The 15,504-nt window shown below is 31.0% G+C and overlaps 6 protein-coding genes across 19 annotated transcripts in view; 3 read left to right on the forward strand and 3 right to left on the reverse strand.

Moving 5' to 3' along the window:
- The first annotated feature begins 62 nt into the window (after nucleotides 1-62).
- On the forward strand, nucleotides 63-1,998 carry LOC122531820 (cyclin-dependent kinases regulatory subunit). Its single transcript, XM_043660049.1, has 3 exons — nucleotides 63-253; nucleotides 905-1,032; nucleotides 1,145-1,998. Exons 1-3 carry the CDS (start codon nucleotides 198-200, stop codon nucleotides 1,198-1,200), a joined length of 240 nt encoding a protein of 79 aa, XP_043515984.1. The 5' UTR covers nucleotides 63-197; the 3' UTR covers nucleotides 1,201-1,998.
- A 1,312-nt stretch (nucleotides 1,999-3,310) lies between these two features.
- On the forward strand, nucleotides 3,311-8,639 carry LOC122531812 (excitatory amino acid transporter 1). The gene is made up of 10 exons (XM_043660035.1): nucleotides 3,311-3,522; nucleotides 5,927-6,197; nucleotides 6,556-6,739; nucleotides 6,808-6,850; nucleotides 6,950-6,989; nucleotides 7,069-7,252; nucleotides 7,333-7,566; nucleotides 7,657-7,848; nucleotides 7,926-8,060; nucleotides 8,120-8,639. The coding sequence occupies exons 2-10, from the start codon at nucleotides 5,942-5,944 to the stop codon at nucleotides 8,265-8,267; spliced, it is 1,416 nt and encodes a 471-aa protein (XP_043515970.1). The 5' UTR covers nucleotides 3,311-3,522; nucleotides 5,927-5,941; the 3' UTR covers nucleotides 8,268-8,639.
- Nucleotides 8,640-8,909: 270 nt separating this feature from the next.
- Nucleotides 8,910-10,022, reverse strand: LOC122531819 (vacuolar protein-sorting-associated protein 25). Its single transcript, XM_043660048.1, has 4 exons — nucleotides 9,840-10,022; nucleotides 9,485-9,630; nucleotides 9,188-9,406; nucleotides 8,910-9,105 (listed from the first exon to the last, which is right to left on the reverse strand). The coding sequence occupies exons 1-4, from the start codon at nucleotides 9,887-9,889 to the stop codon at nucleotides 8,993-8,995; spliced, it is 528 nt and encodes a 175-aa protein (XP_043515983.1). The 5' UTR covers nucleotides 9,890-10,022; the 3' UTR covers nucleotides 8,910-8,992.
- LOC122531817 (NEDD8-conjugating enzyme UBE2F-like) lies at nucleotides 9,889-13,657 on the forward strand. Of its 8 annotated transcripts, none has more exons than XR_006307403.1 (6): nucleotides 11,937-12,103; nucleotides 12,536-12,656; nucleotides 12,720-12,881; nucleotides 12,954-13,115; nucleotides 13,181-13,389; nucleotides 13,460-13,657. XR_006307403.1 is itself a non-coding variant. In XM_043660047.1 (6 exons), exons 2-5 carry the CDS (start codon nucleotides 12,549-12,551, stop codon nucleotides 13,295-13,297), a joined length of 549 nt encoding a protein of 182 aa, XP_043515982.1. In that variant the 5' UTR covers nucleotides 11,937-12,103; nucleotides 12,536-12,548; the 3' UTR covers nucleotides 13,298-13,326; nucleotides 13,460-13,657. The 8 variants fall into 8 exon arrangements, 7 of the variants coding, with proteins under 7 accessions (XP_043515980.1, XP_043515982.1, XP_043515976.1 ...); XM_043660047.1 differs by having other exon boundaries at nucleotides 13,181-13,326; XM_043660045.1 differs by lacking the exon at nucleotides 11,937-12,103 and adding an exon at nucleotides 9,889-10,022 and having other exon boundaries at nucleotides 13,181-13,657.
- Nucleotides 10,231-11,798, reverse strand: LOC122531813. The gene has a single exon (XM_043660036.1). It carries the CDS (start codon nucleotides 11,553-11,555, stop codon nucleotides 10,284-10,286), a length of 1,272 nt encoding a protein of 423 aa, XP_043515971.1. The 5' UTR covers nucleotides 11,556-11,798; the 3' UTR covers nucleotides 10,231-10,283.
- Nucleotide 13,658: 1 nt separating the features above from the next.
- LOC122531809 (obscurin) overlaps nucleotides 13,659-15,504 on the reverse strand; it is a 41,049-nt gene continuing 39,203 nt past the window's right edge. For all 7 annotated transcript variants that reach the window (XM_043660027.1, XM_043660024.1, XM_043660022.1 and 4 more), the window contains 2 exons: nucleotides 14,342-15,489; nucleotides 13,659-14,274 (listed from right to left, as the gene is read on the reverse strand). In XM_043660027.1, coding sequence (XP_043515962.1) covers nucleotides 14,028-14,274; nucleotides 14,342-15,489 — 1,395 coding nt within the window. In that variant the 3' untranslated portion in view covers nucleotides 13,659-14,027. The remainder of the gene's footprint in view (nucleotides 14,275-14,341; nucleotides 15,490-15,504) is intronic.

Here is a 15,504-nt window from a genome sequence, read left to right on the forward strand (position 1 = left end):
TACGCGATCTGTTTTTTAATTAACTGTCAACGATTAGAGAGTAGTTTTGTCCACTTTTCTTGATGTTACATCCGTTAAACTTTCAAATTTGCGAGCATACGTTGTTGAAGGCAGGTTTTCGAAAATACTCGACTCTGATTGATAGTGTTTAGTGGTGAATTGACTCAAGAATTTGTGACAATTGATATTAAATCAATATGTCGAACAAGATGTATTACTCGGATAAATACTACGACGATAAATACGAATACAGGTTGGTATGAATAGCATCAGCATTAATGCCTTTCTTTAGATTTCGATTTTGCCCAATTGTGCCATTTTGAATCCTTTTGTTATATATACAAGTATCATTCTCTGATTATATATTCACACTGATGTTTTTTAACAATGCTGTTCGAAAATTTTCTTGTAACAAAGAACCTGCATTGTCACATTTTGTATGCTAATACTTAATTCGGTAGCTTTGTCAAATTTTTAGACGTAAATGTAACGTTTTGTTTAAATGGCCGCTTGGCCATGGTCATTTTGTTTGTTTTACTAGTTTCTTTAGTCTTAAATAATATTGAAATTGGAATTAAGAAAAGAGGTAGATAAAATATTAAATAATAGTAGTATAGTCGTGAAAATTGCATTATATCTATTGAATATAATTGATTATATTTATTGAAATACGTATATTTTTTAGTTAAATAAGAGTATTTTTTTATTTTCTAATTTGACACATTTCACATTGTACTATTATTTCCTTTTACATTATTATTTTAATTTAAATTTGTTTTAAGATAACTGTTTAGTAAAATTTATCGTTTAAAAAGTATATTAAAATATATTAAAAATATAGATTCTAACAAAGACATAATATTTTTAGTAACAGAGATATTACAAATATAATTCTTTTTATTAGACATGTAGTATTGCCAAAAGAAATGATTAAATTGGTTCCAACTACACATCTCCTTTCGGAACAAGAATGGAGAGCTATTGGTGTTCAACAAAGTCAAGGATGGGTTCATTACATGATTCATAAGCCAGGTATGCCAACTTGTTGAATTCTTCTTTTATATTATTTAAGTTTTGCTATCTTTTACTTTGAATTATGTTTACAGAATAAGTTTTTAATATAAAATTAATGTTTTAATTTCAGAACCTCATATTTTACTCTTTAAAAGGAAGATAACATCCCCACCACCAGAGAATTAACTGTACTGACAATATGTAACAATTTGTAAATAATGCACTAGATCACTAGTAATATCCATGAAATAATTCAGCAAACCATTCTATTAGCTTGAAAATTAATGTTAATACAATGACAAATTGATTCACATAAATTCACATTTAAAATTTATTGATTCTAAGAAACAGAGTGACAATTTTGTTTCTCCTAACTTCATTTGTGACGTATTCATTCATATAATCTGCTTGCCTGAACTTTTTCTTTCAAAATGTCATCTTAAAAAGTCAACAAAGGAATTCTGTATATATGTCTATAAACTCCCTTAGTTCTTAATTACAATTTAAATAGTACTTATATTTTGGATTTACCATAACAGCTTGGTATTTCATTTAATAAATAAAATCTGAGTATTTTGATTGTTTTCTGAAAATCATACTTCTATGGCAGAATTAATTATTCTGTTCAGGATTTTTTGAGTAAAGAAAATTGTCATAACTTGGTGATTAAAGTGCCTTAAATAAACGTGCTAATTATCAAGATATAATTTTAGTATAACTAAATATCTAAAGTGATCATTCCTTATGTTTAACAAGAATGATATAACAAAAGTGTGCGTTTAAATTTTCAACAATTGCATAGATATTAATTTGAAATTCAAATACTAGCAATTAAGTATTAAATTCTACATTATTTATTTTGTCGTGTTATCTTTTACATCAGTTAGAATTGCGCATATTATGTTTATTTTACATATAATGTTACTCAGAATTAGCTCCCTATGTATTTTTTTCAACGTTGTATCAGTATGTATAAGAAGTAATTTTTATGTCTAAGTATTAAATGACTCATTTATTTTTAACAAATTTCTTTCTTGAATAAACGTTTGTAACAAATACATATTAGTTGTTATTTTACAATAATTTTATATATTAATAATAAGTTTCTACACAATAATTTTATATATTAATACGAGAATTTATAATAAAATAATTTTTAATAGAGAATTACACAACGAAATTGTGTTGATACAAATTACGTATTTCTTAATTTGCATTCTTGAATGATAAAAAAGAGCGAAACAAATTTAGCCGAATATATGAGAAAGGAGGGGCAGAATAATTAAAACAATCACGTGACTGACCTCAATCCAATTATACAAACATCATCATCCCTAGCGGTCAAGTAATTCTCACACTAATTTTTGTAAATTGTACATTAATTAAATCATCGTTGACAAACTGGCATATTGCATGCTACAGTTCGTTTCACTTTCATTACATAATTTCGTTACCATTTGTAATAAGGAAGCAAGCGATTAGCAAACTCCGTCAAGATTAGAAAAGAAACTTTTATTCGTATGCTATGTATAATTGTACCAAGTAACCGAATGTAACATTTAGGAGTCGACTGAAACAATTCTACAGTCATATGTTTATTACGAAACGTAAAATATCAAACCAAGTGTCTGTCCAAAAAAACACCGCGTATTTTTATCCTTAAAAAGTGTAACATTTAGGAGTCGACTGAAACAATTCTACAGTCATATGTTTATTACGAAACGTAAAATATCAAACCAAGTGTCTGTCCAAAAAAACACCGCGTATTTTTATCCTTAAAAAGTGTAACATTTAGGAGTCGACTGAAACAATTCTACAGTCATATGTTTATTACGAAACGTAAAATATCAAACCAAGTGTCTGTCCAAAAAAACACCGCGTATTTTTATCCTTAAAAAGTTTCGCAATACTAGTGATTTAACTTAACGCGTGTGCCAATTATCGAACTGTCTGCTATATAAGGTATAGCCATTCATTCAAGTTTCGAATACGTGTGTTTACTGGCCGAGAGACACGCGGTTTCGTAAACCGCGTGTATGTTCGTGCGCGTGCGAACACGCGTTCGTCGTAGGATCCCGGCTACATGGCAAAGGTACATACATAAGAAAAACGACGAAGAGGGAGGACAGCGTTCGGAGATCGGTGAAAGGGGGCAAAAGAATGGCGGGATACAGAGAAAGAGAAAAACACAGCGAGAGAAAGAGAGACAGAACACCGAAAGCAAAGGGTGATGGAGAGGGAAAGAGATAGTTGATTTCTGACGCACACATGTTGCGTTCGTACGATGCGAAGGGCTCTTGTTCTCATGGGTACACCCGGCACTCCACGAGAACAGAGCGCACCGATAGTACGACGTTCGCGCTCGCGGGAAGAACAACTTTTCGCGTACTCGAAATTGAAACGTGCTCGGCAACTCGATTCAAAAATTAGCACGCGCGCAGCGTGATTCGATCGCATTGTTGCGCGCACTGTTTCTTCCATCAATCGATCATCGATTTGATTCGTCGGGTAAGTCTTTTTTTTTTTTTTTCCTTCTTTTAGCAAATCTACAAAGCGAATATTTACAAAATATATGTAACATACAATTTCCGAGAAAGTGAAAGGCTTTCGAAGTTGAAAATTTGAATGGAAAGAAAGAAATCATTGCAATTCAACGATACGACAGATCTCGAAGAATCTAATTGCGATAATTTCGTTCTTTTATCGTGGAGGCAAATATTCGAACAGAAATGTGACAGAAATCAAAAGGTAAACAATGTCGCGTCGCGACGCACTCGTCTTTGCCATGACTGTAATTATGATCTTTTGTAACTTTTCTCATTGCGTATTGTTAGATGTATTTACTCTGCTAATAAGAAGGGTCGAACGACTTGATACAGTGGATGTCTCGCGTTTGTGATAGTCCACGAATGCATGACAGAGAAGTTGGAATTGATCGTGCAAAAATATGGCCAACCAAATTTTTTATTTCAAGATTGCTTCAAAATGCGTTGTATGTCAAAAAAAAAAAAAAAGAAAGATACATATTTAAACAAACAAAGCAAAATGTATCTTTAAAAAACAGTCTGTGGGAAATTACAAGTAATTACTACGATATAACAAGCTTTTTGCAAGCATTTCATTTCGCACATAATCTTTCTTGTTTTCTTTTCTTCAATACGTAACATCAGTGTTATCTATGCATTGAATATATAGCCTTACTCATAGATACGCACAGTGAATCCATTACTATACTTCTTTGTTCATTTGATGAATAATAAATCAAGTGTGTTTCAAATTTTTAGAATGGCGCGCGCTCCTCGTCGAACGATCACTATTGCCGTGCACAGTTTAAACAAGAATAGCACGTGTATTTGGTTCCTGTCGTCTACTTTCATTTGCCCTCGCCCGGGGGCACACGTAAATTGAATCTTCAATCGGACTTAATAATAATCATGTTAATACGAGATCAATTTCGATCACATTTCTCCTCTACTCTTCTTTTTCTCTTTCTCGTATATACGAGACCAGCGTAAAAGGTCTTGCGCCGCGCGAAAATGAGAAACAATGACAAATTTTTCTGCGATATACAATTTTGTTAGTAGATGGAACGCAAAGGCAGATTTCCAGGACAGTTTGAACCGGTTAATACCAGTTTCTGCGAGATATACATACATGTCACGTATATATAGCACAGACGAGAAAATTCGTTGTCTCAATTTATATTTTTTAACGTTAATTAATTCTATCGATCGAACACTTTTTTAACATAAACGTACATGCACTTTTTACAGTAAATTTCGATAGATTTAATTACGCGATTTACTGCGGTTTTTTTATGACAGGAGTATTTGATACCGGATGCTGCGGAATTAGGAAATAAATACGAACTCAACACCGTGTACTTTAGGATTAATTGATGCTGTCAGATAATGGATGTGCATGCATGAGAGGTGTCGTGAGCAATATTTAAATGGGCAGTTAACATTTATGAATATTTCATACCGTTTATGTTATATAATATGTTATATTATGCATCATCCAATATGATGTTTTGTACGCAGGATCAACGAAGTCTCGTAAGACGTCTTGATGATTGTTTTCCTGTTCACTTTCGCAATTATGTAGATAAATACACGTTTTGTAGTTACATTCCATCGATAGAATATTTTGTACGATCAAGGACACGATCGCAATACCATAACAATATCGATTCCAAAATTATTGTTTGGTATGTTTCAACGGTAGTAAAAACAATTTAACGTTGCAAAAAATATTTTAATTCACTCTGCAATCCTAAGTAAGCCAAGCCATCAGTTAAAAACTTAAGGAAATTGATTGTTTGCGAGCGACAACAAAAATAATGGAGAATGTAAATAAGTTAATTGCATTGTGGGACAATACCTCGCGCAGGATAGATACTGTAATTACGGTAGTAGAGTAATAGGGGCACGGAGCATCGTCGCGTTTAGAGAGGCTTATCAATACAAAATTAATCAGTCTGTTAATTATTTGAAGAATCTCAACCTGCGTTGGTTGTTTGCGAACCTCACGAGTCAACTTTTAAATCTGGAACTCTCTGCTTTGACAGTATCTTATATTTATCCATTGCTTCACTCTCACACGTCAACCTTATCACGGTCTTCCACACATGTGCAAATATTTTAATGTAGTCACAGTTGCAAGATTAACATTATATTACAACAGACTGACATAAAAAGATAAGACTGTAATTAGGGTGCTATCTCTGTGCTATGTATATATCAATTCAATATTTCGTATATCGTGCCTGAGGCAATGTCTTATTAGTCTTGCTAGTATCTGAGAATTATTGTGTTGGTTTTAGTCGATTCTCGATATAAATTGATTTTAATCAGTTTCATTCTATTAAGTCATAGTACAAAAAAAAAGACATCGTTGCTTCTTTTCTAGGGTTGAAAAAACGACGATGGCTCATCCGAAAAAATGGAGGAGTTGCATGTCAGAAAACATGCTGACGATGCTTACAGTACTTGCTGTAGTGGCAGGATCCATTCTGGGATTCATCTTAAGGAACGTCAAAGAGGAATCGTGGACAAAGCGCGAGATCATGTACATTCAATTTCCAGGAGACATATTCCTCCGGATGTTAAAAGCACTTATATTACCATTAATCGTCGCTAGCATCGTTAGCGCTATTGGCGGTTTAGATCTTAATTTATCTGGTAATTGAAAAAAAGCATGCATATGTATTTTGCAAAAAAAAAAATTTTAAAAGATCGATTCTTCGTAACGGATGGATCGCGTGGGCGAATTACCAGTATTTTCTGGTAGAACTTAGTTCAACCAGAGATAAAACAATTTTGATAGTAAATGTTCATTCTTTATCTTGTTTAACTCGTAAGCATTAATGATTTGAGAAGAAGCAGAATCAGAAATACAATCAAATACGAACCAGCATTCGTTCGTTCGTATTTCGTTTTTCATTGTTCGAACAATTTAAAATTGATTAATTCATTTCACGACAATAATTACGGTCATACTTGCATTTTGTAAAAATTTTGAAATGTATTCAATTTATAGGAAGGATTGGTATACGATCAATTTATTATTATGCATCAACGACGATATCTGCTGTGATTCTCGGTATAATTTTGGTCTTGATTATTAGACCTGGAGAATACAGTGCGAGTGGTATGGTTGCAAACGATAATATAAAGCCAACTAGAGATATTACAACCACAGATACAATATTAGATTTAATCAGGTATATATAGCAATAAAATATTTTCATTAGAATGAGGTTCCGATCTTTTTGCAAAATTTTATTTTCAGGAATGTATTTCCACCGAATCTCGTACAAGCGTGTATTGCTCAGGTAAATCAACTTTGTTATAAATATTATTAATTGATATTGTGCAATAAAAATTTGTTAATTTTAATTCTTTTGATAAAATTAATTAACATTGTGTTTTAGTATCGCACGATACTAATAGAGCCTGAAAATAAAACAGGGGGTAAATATTACATTTAAGGTGAATTTGTTTATATTCATTATTTACGTACCTTATAAATAATTCAATAATTTTTTTTTAGTGACTATACAAGACTGGGAGATATCTCATAAATATGGAGATGGTACAAATACTTTGGGCTTAGTTATATTCAGCATTGTGTTTGGAATAGCTCTTAGTAAAATGGGTGAACAAGGGAAACCTCTCTTATCTTTCTTTGACACTTTATCTGAAGCATCAATGCTTATTACTAGATGGGTTATATGGTAAACAAATGACATAATATATTATTTATTTACTAGTTTAAGCTGTATGAAATGTATTCAAATATTTTATTTCTTTATAGGACATCTCCAATTGGTGTGCTCTTTCTTGTTACCTCAAAGCTCTTAGAAATTGATGATATTGGTGCCATTGCTGGACAATTAAGTTTATATTTCATTACAGTATTATTAGGTTTGTTTATCCATGGTCTAGGAACACTCTCTCTTATATTTTTCATTTGCACTAAAAAGTTGCCATTTAAAATGATGGGCAAGATGACTCAAGTTTTAGCCACAGCATTTGGTACCTCATCGAGGTAAATTGCAGAATAATAATTGTAAAAACTAATTCTAGAGAATGTACTAGAAAAAGCTTGGGATTTATGAATTTATTTTTGTGAATACAGCACAGCCACACTTCCAGTAACGATACAATGTCTGGATAATATGGGTGTCGATCCGAGAATTACGAGATTTGTTGTTCCAATTGGTGCTACTATTAACATGGATGGAACTGCATTATACGAGGCAGTCGCTGCAATTTTTATAGCTCAAGTTAGAAGAGTTCCATTGTCTCTTGGCAATGTCATTGGTGTTAGGTAATTGTTACATTAAATAAATTGAATTTTTTAATTTAAAATTTTGATAACTTTGATGGGTTAATATATTTTTATAGTATAACGGCAACTGCTGCAAGTATTGGAGCTGCTGGTATTCCACAAGCTGGTCTTGTTACAATGGTTATGGTATTGGATACCGTAGGATTACCTGCTGAAGATGTAACACTTATCATTGCTGTAGATTGGCTCCTGTGAGTTATCCGTAGTAGCAGCAAATAATTCGTATTACAAATAATACATTCATTTATAGGGATCGTTTCCGAACAACGATAAACGTTGTATGCGATGCACTTGGAGCTTATGTAGTTGAACATTTAAGTAAAAAAGAACTTGAAGCAAGCGCGAATCTCCAGGAGGAAACAATCGAACTCGCCAGAGTGAGGAAAACAGAAGCATAATTTTATAGCTTTCTTGTTACAAATTTTCCACGATATTATACGAACACAATTTTATTGTGTTCATGACATTTTTTATTTTACTTTATAGTCAATAATTTGTACTAATATATATGTTGACTCTAATTTTTATTTATATGATAATCTATATATAATTATGTAATTTTATTTATATGATAATCTATATATAATTATGTAATTACTAAGTATTTTAATTAACAGAATGTTGTTAAATACTTAAAAAAAAAAAAAAACTATTACTGTTGCATACTTAAAGAAAAAAAGTGATTGAACATTAATGTACTTTAAAAGAGCTAATCTTGACTTATTTATATTCATAAATATATTAAATACATAGTTATTGTTTTTTATTTTTAAAAAATATTTTATTGTAATTACTTTTCTGCGCGAAATTTAAAATATTACAGAATATTAAAACATTCCACATATTTGTAGAATATAACAAATATAAAAATGATGTTTAATACTGTTTCATTATATTTCACTTCTGTACATATATATTTATTGTAGACTTTATTAATATAATAAAATATAATTGTAATTATGAGAGTTCAAAAATATACTTTTTGAATTCTTTTTATAATTTCATGTGTGAATTTTCTTAAAATTTGTTGTTTAATTATATCTTTAAAAATGTAATTATTTAATTATATACATATATTTTGAAAATAGTAAAAATTTGTGTTTACTTTCTCAAAGCAATGTATTTAAAAGAACTTGACACCTTGATTATCATCAAATAAAATTAGCTCTGCTTTCTTATTTGCTTCTAGTGTTTTAAGTGCTCTGATTAATACTTCTGTATCAAGTCCATAAAATTCTAAAAATAAAAAGCGTTTATTTTAGATAATAATTTTGTTTAATATTTATCTTAAATACAATTGTGTTATAAAATTACATACCTTGATGTGTTGTGTCTTCTCCTTGTGTTAATTCAAATAAAGTACATACAGAACCTATAAATCCATTATCTTGTGCCCAGTTATAAATAATTTCACCCCATTCTTCCAAAGTGTGCCAATAAATTAGCCATCTTTGTTTTGTTTTATCTAGTGGACTTGCATTTCCTGATTTTGCTAATTCTTCCAATATTAATAAGATAGCCTCCGATGATAATTTGCCTTTGATGTATTAAGGAATAAATTTATAAATAAGTAATAAATTTGTCATTTTACCATTATCTTGTCTAAAAAGGATACGATTAATTGCAGAATTATTAAATAATGGGCTTGAATGAACTTCTCTTATATCTACAATAGCTTGTTTTGTGATACGATAATATTCTAGTATTAAGCTTTTCCATGCTGCTAATTGTTTAGCTCTAGTATCTGAATGAGGTTGAAGTCTGAAAAAAAAAAATCAAATATTAATGATTACATTTATAATTGCGAATAATATTGCTCGTGTTTATGTAAATATTCTCATTATTAATAAACGAATTTCTTAATTTCATAAAAAAAATACAAAATTTTCATCAAATTTTTAAATCTGAAATGTGTCAGAAGTTAAATCACAATTTAAAATACAAAATCAACCTAACCTATTAACACTTACGTAAAAAATGGAGGAAAACTGTACTGCCATGGCCATTCAATTTCTGCCATTATTATTAAGCTATCAAAAAATTTATACGACGATACAAGTAGTGTTATACCTTTGAAATATTCTTCATAGCATTAAAACATATTTCAACAGGAAAAAGTATTTATGAACATGACATCATCCGAATCTGACTGTGTAGTTGATTGATTATCTTATCATTCTGAAATTGTTTGCTTAGAATTAAAATATTAAGTTATCAAAAAAATGAATTAGTTATAAAACAGAAAATAAATGTAAAAAAGTAAATACTAATTAACAAAATTTGCAAATGATATTTTGCATTTATTTAACAATAAATTCATACAAACAATGTAAATATATGTATATCAATATATGTGTCAAATGTATCAAATACATTTTTTTTTATTAATTATAAATTTAGTCTATGGATATCAATTATTGGTGTGTATTTAAATTATTATAAATAATTATGTACTGATTTTGATAATACACTCCATCATTTTCAAAATCTCTGTATGGTCTTAAACTAGAAAATGGATTTCTTCCAAAATATGTATACTTCACATGATTGTTTAAAATTTCATTGAGTCTGATTTGTTCTTTCTTTGCTTCAGTTGAAATATAAGATGTTAGAATCAATGGGCAATTTTGTACAGCTACTATCTCTAAAGATTGTCTCCACGAATAATTTTCAGATTTAAAATCTTCACACTCATGTATTCCTGCATTATATCCAATAATAAAATGTGGTTTTACATATGAATCATTGTTTGTATAGTTGTCATAAAACATGCTACATATTTGAATTGAACATTTTTTGTTGTTATATTGACATTCCTTACACAGATTTATTAATACGGAATCTACATATAATTCAGGTCCTATAAAAAAAATTTTAATGCTTGTTATATGTGGTAACCAATGTAATAAAATTTCCCAAAGTTCTATACCATCAATATCTATCATATTGGCTGCAATAACATGAACAATGATACTATTACCATTCAAAAGATATTGTAATTTTTCTATCGCATAAAGAAATGTTAAAGGTCGTGTAAGATATTCTGAATTAATCATTGTTCCTTCTACCATTGATATCTGTGAAGCCTTCTGTGGCTCAATATAAGAATTTATGAAGTCCTGCATGTTTCGTGGCAAATGTACGTAATTTATATGATATGGTATTTTAATTTCTGGTATCTTTCTTTTGTTTGTTATTGAGATTACATCTAGATTAAAACATAATTTTATTAGATTACAATACTTCTTATGTACAATATCATCCTTGTGATTTGTGCAAAAACTAGCATTTGGGCAATTGGGACAATTTTCAAGAACTTTTGCATTTGGATCATGACATCTAACACATAATCTAAGGAATTTAAACATTTGTTCTTCATAGTATTCTAATTTTCTATTAATCTTTATTGCTACTAGTAACATGAAATTCATTTTCATTTGAACGCAAGTTTCGGAGTTAACATGCTGTTTGTCATTTAAAAAATTTGAAAGCGTGTTGTCTTCTAAAACACTGCGTATTGCATTGCATAAATCTTTGTGCTGTGGCCAATGTAGTTTTTGGTGTTCCTTGGAACAATAGGAGATCATGGCGCAATTACCACATCTTTTTAAAGAGATTTCTCCGCTAAATTTTTTACAAACGTGGCATGCATTTGCGTAAAAGAAATAGTTATACTTGGGTAGCATTTCACGTGCAAAATTTTATATAAAAATGTACAAATACAGAGAATAAAAAGTCTTAAAACGTAATAAAAATGGTTTTCTTTTTTCGTATAGAGTGGCGATGCATGCGATTAAGTATCATTTTGCACAAAATTTCTCTCGATCGTTTAATCATTATGTATCTCTCACATTTTATGTAAGAGATCATGTAAGATTTACAATACTTAGAAAGATATACTTGATTTATAAATATGTCATACACTATATTATTTCTGAATAAATGGAAACACTTCACTGATAGTTTATTTGTTATATTCGTTTTAATGAATGCAACATTGCGTACAGTCAGATCTTACTATGTAATAAACAAACTTTCGATGTAGAACCGATAGAAGCAATAGTATTGCCATCTGCAGTGCGAAATTTAGACTTCTAGTGCACTTAAATATTTACTATTTGTTTTTAAATGTTTAGTGGTTGAAGGACGAGGTGAAAATTAACAAAATGCAGACTCACTGAATTGAATGTGAAAGAAATTATATATTATTATATTACTATATTTATAGTTTAAGGTAGAATTTAATAAAACGTACCGTATTGGATAGTTCTAACCTTAAAATTGTGTTGTCCAATAAGAAATGTCATAAATGGTATTTGGCAATATAACTTCTCGAATTTTCATAAGAAATATTTTAAATATTATAAGTTGTAATGTGATCTATCCACAACTATTTTTGAAACTAATGAAATATTTCATTGTCTTTAATGTTTATCGAAATAGGGTTATCAAATAAATACGTACAACGTCTCGATTTGTAATAATTGTTCTCTACGATTGACGCAATGTAATACATATAATGTAATGATGATTGTTCTTAAATGATTAATGCAATTATTGCTATGATAGATTGTTTATACTTTTATTACCCTTTTTCTACTTTTCAATAATGTTCTATTGTTTATTAAATTGTCTACTGTTCTAATGTTTGTTGTTTTCTTTTCAGAATTGTTGAAAATATGATTACTTTGAGAGGGAAATTAAAAAAGGACAATGACATAGCAAACTCAAAAAACCGAGATTATAATAAACGCGCGTCAGTCCGTGATAAGCTGTTAATAAAAGAAGTATGAAATTTCTTTAAAATTGTTAAGAATACTGTAACTATTTATTTTAGTTTCTCCTTTTAGGTTCAAGAAATGCAACAAACTTTACCAAGTACGTGTCAAGTGAAATTTCAAGATCCCGACTGTTTGCATGAATTCATTCTCTTGATTGTTCCTGATGAAGGATATTGGATTGGAGGTAGATTTCATTTTCAAATATATATTCCTGAAGAATATAATATGGCTGTGAGTATGTTGAAAAATTGAAATTTTATTTGAAAATTTGTGATCAGTGCAATATTAACAAAATTATTTCAGCCACCAAAAGTTAAGTGCTTAACAAAATTATGGCATCCTAACATTAGTGAGGATGGTAATGTATGCCTTTCGATTTTGAGGCAAAGTAGTATAGATGAGATGGGATGGGCACCAACTCGTAAACTTAAAGATGTTGTATGGGGTTTGAATTCACTTTTCACTGTACGTTCAAATATTCTTGCTGAAAATTTTTTTAAGATTATATTAATTAATCATGTTATTTCTAGGATCTTTTAAATTTCGATGATCCTTTGAATCGAGAAGCAGCTGATCTATTTATAAAAGATAAAGAGTCCTTTCGAAGTAAAGTCAAAGATTATGTCATGCAATATGCAAAAAGATGATTCACATCAGTGGGTAATGCTATAAAAATGTAATTGCACATTTATGGAATTAGTTTTTTTATTTTGATGAAAACTTCAAGTTTGATTAAAAAGTACTTTCTCAAATTAATACCAAACAATTTGTATTTAATTATTATTTGCCAACTAGTCTTCTTATTCTAGGAAGATTGTATTTGTTATCTTTAAATTCGTTAATCAGACGCAGCTTGAATGATGCTTCATTGCAGTTAAATTTGTGTAATTAATGATACAGGGAATGAGAACAGAGGACATGTCATCTGTACAATATACTTATCCTTTTTATAGAGTATTGTAATGACTGATCATAATTTGTAAATAAAGTCGATATTTAATAATAAAGTTTGCTTTAATTATTTAGCATTTATTGGCGAATATAATCATCATTTTGTACAATTTAAGAGAATTTGGTTTGTACCTTGATTTGTTAAAATGTGATTTTATCTTACAATCGATCGGTCGATTCTTCCTTTCTTACTCGTAAGAGTAACGATATGAGCAGATGGTGATATTTCGTTAAAATAATTAAACGTAACAAATAAATAATAACAAAAAAGAGGACAAGGAAAGAAGGTTCTTACATTTCGATATTATCCCCCTTTTTTTAATTGCTCTTCCTTGTTTTTTAAGAGACTGACTAGATGCGTACATGAAATCTTATAATCACGTAAAGAAAATTGGAAAATCGCGTTACTTAATAGTATTTTATTCGTTAGAACGTGGTGAGCAGTTCTTCTTGTATGCTAGTCGATCTAATAAGTTTTTGAGTGGAACCTAACAGGCTTTCACTTGCTAGGCTTTGGTTTTCAGATGCTATTTTCGATTTCTCTTCGTGATATTCTTCGCTATATTCTTTCAGTCTGTTGCTTAAGAACACAGCTCTCTCGCGTTTCTTGATCATAAAATCTGATAACTGTAGCCATCTGTGTTCGTGACACTCTTCTACCATTGGTCTTTTACTAAAATCAAAGTCAAATGTAGAAAAACTTCCATTTATATAATAAAAATGAAACAGGAAATACAAACCTTGGTGCCCGTTTAAAGACCAACATAAGGAATCTAGTAGCCTCCTGACTTAATTCCTTGTACAAATGTTCGAATCGATATCTCACAAACAAGATGTTCTGTCTCGTCTCATCAGGATCGTTGCCACGGAACGGTGAAACACCGGAGAGCAGCACGTACATAAGTACACCAACCATCCAAATGTCTGTTTGAGGATGAGCCGCTTCCTCGTTGTATACCTCTGGTGCTCTATACTCGGGATGGCCAGCTTTCGGTACTAACGTACCCAATTTACTAACAAGTCGAGCAGAACCCATGTCAACCAGTTTCACTTGGACCGATCTGACATTGGACATCACTATATTGTCAGGTTGAATATCAAGATGACAATATCCTCGCCAGTGAAGATATTGCAAACCGTCTAGGATTTGTGTCATGGCAATTGCCACGCAATTTTCCGTGTATTCGTGTTTACTAGAGAAATATGTGAGAATATCAGCTCCCTGAAGCTTTTCTAAAATGAACACTGCAATTGGAGAACCTTGTGCTTTGTACGCTGCCTCCAACAACCCTATCCTCTCATGTCTCAACGAACGAAGAGCCTCAAACTCCCTGTTCACTTGCTTTTCCGTTTGCGAATTCAGCTCCAAAATCTTGGCGACTATCACACGGTCTGAGCTCTTGTCAACACCCTTTAATACAACGGAGAACTGGCCTCTGTATATTTCAGAGATGAAACTATACTTGTTGGAAAGATTCGTGTCAGTCGACCACTCGATAGGATGCTCTTCGATGGAGTAATCCATATGTGGCTTGTCTTCATCGAGCGTTATTTCTTGACCTGACTCGGTCAGTTCCTGGAGGTGCCTCATTGCTCGTGTGATCTGAACCTTCGGACATCCTGGTAGTTTAGTCTTGATAAGATTCGATTGGATACCCTTCTCACTCCAACCGATGCGATTCCGCGCTGCTAAACGGAAGTTATAGCTCGTGTCCGGTTTCAAGTTTCTTATTAGATAGAACTCGTGATCGATGTTTGAAGCAATGTCTATCCAATCCACCGAGTCACCTTCTTTATACTGGAGATTGTAACACAATACTGGCGAGTTGCCATCGCGCTTAGGTTGCTTCCATCGTACGAGTATTTCTGTATCAGAGACGTCAGCGGCCTGAAATACAATTTA

Source organism: Frieseomelitta varia, unplaced genomic scaffold, assembly GCF_011392965.1.
Source record: "Frieseomelitta varia isolate USP_RPSP 00005682 unplaced genomic scaffold, Fvar_1.2 scaffold_418, whole genome shotgun sequence".
NCBI classification, from domain to species: domain Eukaryota; kingdom Metazoa; phylum Arthropoda; class Insecta; order Hymenoptera; family Apidae; genus Frieseomelitta; species Frieseomelitta varia.

Coding starts and splice junctions, on each gene's coding strand:
- LOC122531819 (XM_043660048.1), bottom strand. CDS start 9,889: ATGGCAGAAATTGAATGGCCATGGCAGTACAGTTTTCCTCCATTTTTT. Junction 9,631..9,839: donor AGTTTTCCTCCATTTTTTAC/GTAAGTGTTAAT, acceptor TTTTTTTTTCAG/ACTTCAACCTCATTCAGATA. Junction 9,106..9,187: donor AGAAGACACAACACATCAAG/GTATGTAATTTT, acceptor TTTTATTTTTAG/AATTTTATGGACTTGATACA.
- LOC122531813 (XM_043660036.1), bottom strand. CDS start 11,555: ATGCTACCCAAGTATAACTATTTCTTTTACGCAAATGCATGCCACGTT.
- LOC122531817 (XM_043660045.1), top strand. CDS start 12,549: ATGATTACTTTGAGAGGGAAATTAAAAAAGGACAATGACATAGCAAAC. Junction 12,657..12,719: donor ATAAGCTGTTAATAAAAGAA/GTATGAAATTTC, acceptor TTCTCCTTTTAG/GTTCAAGAAATGCAACAAAC. Junction 13,116..13,180: donor GTTTGAATTCACTTTTCACT/GTACGTTCAAAT, acceptor TGTTATTTCTAG/GATCTTTTAAATTTCGATGA.
- LOC122531820 (XM_043660049.1), top strand. CDS start 198: ATGTCGAACAAGATGTATTACTCGGATAAATACTACGACGATAAATAC. Junction 254..904: donor GACGATAAATACGAATACAG/GTTGGTATGAAT, acceptor TCTTTTTATTAG/ACATGTAGTATTGCCAAAAG. Junction 1,033..1,144: donor TTACATGATTCATAAGCCAG/GTATGCCAACTT, acceptor TTTTAATTTCAG/AACCTCATATTTTACTCTTT.
- LOC122531812 (XM_043660035.1), top strand. CDS start 5,942: ATGGCTCATCCGAAAAAATGGAGGAGTTGCATGTCAGAAAACATGCTG. Junction 6,198..6,555: donor TTTAGATCTTAATTTATCTG/GTAATTGAAAAA, acceptor TTCAATTTATAG/GAAGGATTGGTATACGATCA. Junction 6,851..6,949: donor TACAAGCGTGTATTGCTCAG/GTAAATCAACTT, acceptor ATTGTGTTTTAG/TATCGCACGATACTAATAGA.